The sequence below is a fragment of the Coffea eugenioides genome, chromosome 5, assembly GCF_003713205.1.
Source record: "Coffea eugenioides isolate CCC68of chromosome 5, Ceug_1.0, whole genome shotgun sequence".
Classification (NCBI taxonomy): Eukaryota; Viridiplantae; Streptophyta; class Magnoliopsida; order Gentianales; family Rubiaceae; genus Coffea; species Coffea eugenioides.
The window spans coordinates 47,401,064-47,407,063 of NC_040039.1; the positions used below are offsets into that span (position 1 = coordinate 47,401,064).

The 6,000-nt window shown below is 37.5% G+C and overlaps 1 protein-coding gene across 2 annotated transcripts; it reads right to left on the reverse strand.

The window, feature by feature from the left end:
• Window positions 1-76: 76 nt before the first annotated feature.
• LOC113769887 (probable leucine-rich repeat receptor-like serine/threonine-protein kinase At3g14840) lies at window positions 77-5,628 on the reverse strand. Of its 2 annotated transcripts, XM_027314205.1 has the most exons (13): window positions 5,566-5,628; window positions 5,108-5,173; window positions 4,804-4,869; window positions 4,681-4,716; window positions 4,508-4,548; window positions 3,740-4,119; window positions 3,392-3,587; window positions 2,968-3,099; window positions 2,149-2,267; window positions 1,826-2,036; window positions 1,238-1,475; window positions 907-1,063; window positions 77-600 (listed from the first exon to the last, which is right to left on the reverse strand). In XM_027314205.1, coding segments are annotated over exons 1-13 (2,025 nt in total). In that variant the 5' UTR covers window positions 5,568-5,628; the 3' UTR covers window positions 77-219. The 2 variants fall into 2 exon arrangements, with proteins under 2 accessions (XP_027170006.1, XP_027170007.1); XM_027314206.1 differs by lacking the exon at window positions 2,968-3,099.
• Between the last annotated feature and the right edge of the window lie 372 nt (window positions 5,629-6,000).

The following is a 6,000-nucleotide window of genomic DNA, read 5'->3' on the forward strand; positions in this document are numbered from 1 at the left end:
TTTTTACGTCCCACCTCTCCTCACAACCTTTTCCACCCTTAATTGCTGGATCTAAGAGTTCTAAACTTCAGGGTGGTAGAGACAACTCCACTAATGAGGTTGTGCAAATTGGTAAACTGTTAATGTAAAATCTACAATTATTTTTTGTTCCCACAACAACAGGAAGCGATTTAAATATATACTACCAAAATATTTCGGCAGTCGCAGATGACAATTTCCTCATGACTCGTCGTCCAGAAAACCAGTCTCTAGACTGATGGGGTATAAATCAGAAGCAGATGTTGAAGATGCAGTAAATGGCAGGTCACTTGACGTGCTCTGCGGCTGGCTCTCATCGAAAGTTGATAGCAGGTATTGCTCATCACTGATTTCCTTCACACTGGCACTCCATGCACTCGAGTCTAGAATCGACTTTTGATCCTCTACTCTTCCTTCTAGCATGCTCACCACTGTTGACATACTAGGCCTAGCGGCCGGAGATATACTGGTGCAAAGCAGGGCTATTTCAATTGTCAACATGATCTCATTTTCGTTGACGTCTGGTCCCAATCTGGAATCAACTAGTTCCATCAATTTTATTTCCTTCTTCAAGAGATGAGCCTGCATCAAAGAAAGAACATGCTGGAATATCAGCGCAAACATATTGAGCTTATAAGAAATGAGAGGGCTGTCCTGCAGATGGCTTAAATTCTTCTGATGCATCAAAATATTTAGCACATAAAAGCATCAAACTAAAGCATATTGATATTAGATGTCAGGAAGGAGGAGCCTCAGGTCTCACCGTTGCTGTACACCACATACTTAAGCAAACCAATTAAAAAAAAAAAAAAGCACGAAGATGAAGAATTCTTAAATCAAGAAATTCTAAGTAACAGGTAACTCAAGAGGGAAAGAAAATGCAGTTACCCAGTCGAGAAGATTCAAGTACTCCTCCTCCTCCTTTGGTTTAAAACCAGCGTTGCTCTTTCCGCTGACAATTTCCAGAAGAACAACTCCAAAGCTATAGACATCTGCTTTGTCAGTTAAGTAGCCTCTCATTGCATATTCAGGTGCCATATATCCACTGAAAAATAACCCATCCAACATCAGCAAATCAAATCAAGACCATGTTCTCCCATAAAAGAAAATGAAAAAAAAAAAAAAAAACTGTAAACAGATTGATATGTTTCTGGGGCACCCATAGGACTCCAATCATACTAAGCCCTTCCCAAAAAGAGAATTGCATGCTTGGACTCACAAGGTTCCAGCAACGCGGGTACTTATATGGGTGTCTTCGTCTTCATGAAGCCTCGCCAGGCCAAAATCTGATATCTTAGGATTTAGCTCCTTATCAAGTAGCACATTGCTGGCTTTGATGTCTCTATGGACAATCTTCAACCTCGATTCTCCATGGAGATAGGCCAAACCTCTTGCTATACCAACACAGATCTTACGCCTTGTTGGCCAATCTAATTCCAACTGGTGCTCTTCAAGACCTGTAAGTTAAGAGGTGTGCCATTGTTATGGAAAAATCAGCATTACCCACACTTACATGCTATAACATAGAAGGAAAAGATTTGGGAAAATATTTCTGTTTTTCTCAAGAATTTACAATGATACGCCAACTATACTCACACAGGAATGCAAGTTACACAGAACCTAGACACTATTTGAATTGGATAACTAATCTAATCTAATTAATTCTATTCCTATTGATCTTTAGTATGAAATTCAAATGCATATCAAATAATATCTACATACAACTCATTCCAATACATGTGCATATTTTGATTTTGAAGGTGCGATTACCAAAGCATATACAAAAACAAATGCAATTTTAGCTTACCAAACAATGCACGACCAAGGCTGTTATTTTCCATGTACTCGTATACAAGCAACAATTGGTCTCCCTCGACGCAGCATCCATAGAGCTTTACGAGATTAGGGTGTTGTACAGCAGAAATCACGCCTATTTCATTCAGAAATTCACGGTTTCCTTGGGTCGATTTGGAAGAAAGCTGCTTTACCGCAATGATGGTTCCGTCAGACAGATTTCCCTTCAATTAAGATGTGATGTCATAACAAATGTAATATCAGATGTCTAGAATGCACTTGAGCACAAGTTTCTCTACATGAAGAATTTGGGAAGTATGCCACGGTTTGAGTTACCTTGTAGACAGAACCAAAACCACCTTTTCCAATTATATTGGAAGAATCAAAGTTGTTTGTTGCGTACTTGATTTGTCTCAGGGTGAATGATCCTGTTTGTTGATCTAGACCTCTTACATCTGCCAAAAAAACTGATATGAGTTAGAGCAAATTCACTACACATTTGAAATTTGACACACAATTTTCGCTATAAATGCAGGAAAGTGAATAGTACATCTCAACTTCCAAGAACTTATTTCCCCTGAGATCCCGTATCCCGTGCAAGGATGCGTGTCTACCATCGAATAAAATGAATTACTAAAGAAGTGTGTGAAATTTTAAAACCGTTATGACTGTGAATACAGTCATTAGGAGAATAAAAGGCCCGGTAATTTGTCAAAGTTTATTAGATGTGGCTATATGTCCTTGGCTGCAGTTAAAAGTTTATATTTAGGTTTGAACAGAATGTGTTTACCTTCACTAATATTTGAAACTTTCTACATATTGATAGCACAATTTGGAAGTCATTGCAGTACTACTTTGGTAATTTTTCTACCGTTCTACGTCCTCTGGTTAGTAACTCAAGATTCCATTTCCTTGGAACGGTCACTACAATCTTCTAGCATTCGAAAGCTTGTGGCATATTTAGTATATGCATGGAAGGTTTTAGATAAAAGGACTAATTTGACGAAATTTGAAGTTCAATTAAAAATTCCGGACGAAATTCAAGGACTCATAGAGTAACTTATCTGCTAATGCCGGAAATTCTTAAGCTAGGGTTACATTTCCTGTTTCGCAATACCACGTCCAATATTCTGCTTGAACAAAAGCTTATTTTACCTTGCTGCGTTGTTGGGCTGGGTTGCATGCGGAATTTCCACCCAAGTATGGCTAGAACCAGAGATACGGTAAACAGAACTGCAAGTACAATCCCAACTATGGCACCTACTGATACGCCATGTTGTGATGGTACTGGAAAATTTGAATGGGGAAAAGGAAAATAAATGAAGATAATAAGAAGTTGAAAAATAAGGTGAAATAACATGATCCCAAGATTTAGGGGAGTGAGATTTTCAAATCAGATTTGTTCAGATGAAATGAAAAAAAAAAAAAACATTCTATTGTTCTCCACGATTTCTCAACACATTCTAAAAGTTCAGAAACAAACATTTGTGAAACACTCACAAATCTAACAAAAGAAATAATGGCTCTGTTTCGATTCTTGAATTTTCAATCTAGAAGCTTTATAAGGTTTGAAGCTTACCGTGATCCACAGAAATGGCAGATATTAGAGGACCATACACTCCCTTGTAGGGGATATCAGTCGTTCCTTTTCCAGCCCAGTAGAAGCGGATCTCTAATGTACTGTCAATAACTACAGCAGGAATGTTTAGAACTAAAGGTTTATTGACGCCACCTATTGTGGTCTCAATATTGAAGTCTTTCCGGATCAACTTTCCCTGGAAAAACATCAACCAATTCCCAATGAAGGTGCAAACTTGAATTTGCATGAAATAACTAATTGTAGCTTATAAGTTCATCATCTCTGTGTCGATTAACTGCTTTGAAAATCTAAAACTCATTCCAGAAAGTACATGAAGCAAAAAAATACCTGAATGTGTATATCAAATATGCGCTTTCCGAGGCTGCGGTATGTTTTATCATCAGTAAACTTGATTTCAGCAAAGTGAAGCTTTACCATGTAGTTTCCATTTAGCAGACAGAACCCATAATACGTCAGTGAAAGAGGAGAAAGTCTTGCTTCCGAGTATAAATCATTTGCGTCATTCCCTGAAAATCTTGAACCATTACTCAGGACATATGTCAGAGACTCGTTTTTATTATCCATGAAGTGACCAGTGCTGCTAAATCCCCAGTTCGTTCCACTCTGGTAGAATTTTGATGGCCCTCCAGGCTGTGAATCGTCTTCGTAGCTCGTATCACCAATTTTTACTTCTCTTCCACCACAATTTATATGTAAAGAGGACCAGTCTGGAGAAACCAACGGAAATATTCATTACCAACTACAAAATAGGAAATTTTAATGAAAGATAGCAGAGGCATCAAAAAGAATGATTAGATCCTGAAAGAAGCAACATTTTTTAGTCAGTGAATACACCTATCGTTACTCTTACATATAGATTCGATAAACGGACAACCATTTAAATCATAATAGTAGCTTGAGTAATAGTCCAGGCTCAATACGCCTCAGTAGTCATGAAGAGACTTGCCTCAGTTTTACTTCTCCAAGTACTAGTGGCACGGAAGGAAGCAATTTGTTCTCAAGTAAATAAAGTATGTCATATGGTACTAAACAGGATAGATGGACCACGACTGCATGCCCAAACAATCCAAATGATATGAAATTAAGTAAACTCACTTTGCTGACATTGGAAACTCTGCAAGCATGGAAACGTGATCCTGAAAATCAATACAATGTTAGAAATAATCAGCATGACATGGAGTATGTGGTATTTCAGAATTTAATTAATCAGGAAACAAACCTTCGTCACATTTTAAGCATTTAGCAAATCTACATGGTGCAGGACTTACGATTTGTTGTTCTTCCAAGAGCTAGCGAATAAGTTCCTGATAAAGATTTACTGCACTTGTCAATTAAATACAGAAAACTTGGTCGGACAATTGTTACTTTAATAGAAGTAAATATAATCTCACAAGTTCGTGGCTTGGCAACTCGAGGATCCTGAATTTGAAGGAGTAAAATTGTTGTATGAAACGTCTCTGGATACAACATCAAAACCCGAGAAATCATAACATGCAACATACAATAAAAAGAAGAACTATTTTATTCCTGTAAGAAGATATAACCAGGTATGCAAGTGAAGAAATTTTATTTATTCTGTCATAGCACTTGTCATTTTTTTTATTTTTCTTGGTGTCTTTGAAGTGAAACTTCGATTTCGGAAAAGCAAGGACTATATTAATTTGCTAGAACATTTCCGTTGTAAGACCAACTTACCTATACACTCTGCTATTGAGCATCCCGTCAGGGATAGATCCCATGATGTTGTTTCCTGTGAGGTACCTATCAAAACCAACATTCATGGATTAGAAAGCTAACAATAAACATTCTAAAACTTCAAATGAACTTTTGGCCGCTACCCACATCTGGGTCATATCTTACAGGACAAAAGACTGAGGAGCAAATTTAGTCTACCATAAAGTTCTCTCCTCTATCATCTTCTGAACTCTAGTCACTACCTCCCCAAAACCCAAGGAAAGAATTAACCAAAAGACAGGACTTCCAAGGCATTTTCCACCACAATTAAAGTAGTATCCATTAAGTGGAGTCCAGCGTTGTCTACTTAGGTCAGGCTCTCGTTCTATCTTTTGGTTCTTAACATGGCTGAATTAGTAGACTAACTAAAGAAAAAGTGAACACATTTATTATCAAGGTTCAGCACTTAATTTCCTTACATGAAAACCGTGTTTGAAGTGTCTAAGTTTCTTGGAATTTGTCCACTAATTTTGTTGAAACTGACGTCCCTGCAAAAGAAACATAAGCAGTGAGTAGCAGAATTGGTATTGTTGATGTACTTTTGTTCATCAGGGATGCCCTCAAATCAATACAAGTGACCTGACCTTCTACCCACCTGGTTGTAGTAACCTGTACATTCTGTTTGCCTAGTTCTCCTTCTATGTGTCTACTCTAAATGTTTTGGGTAAATCACAGTGGCCTACATTCAGCTTTACCATTAGCTCATTACCCTTTAAATATTTGACATGGAAAATGACCCAGACAAACAATTAAGCTGAATGCCATTGTAATTTAAAAGTAGGAAGTATTACAAAATTATTCTGTGTCATCACCAACAGGACAAAGGAGAGGTTATTACAATTCTCAAGAACCCT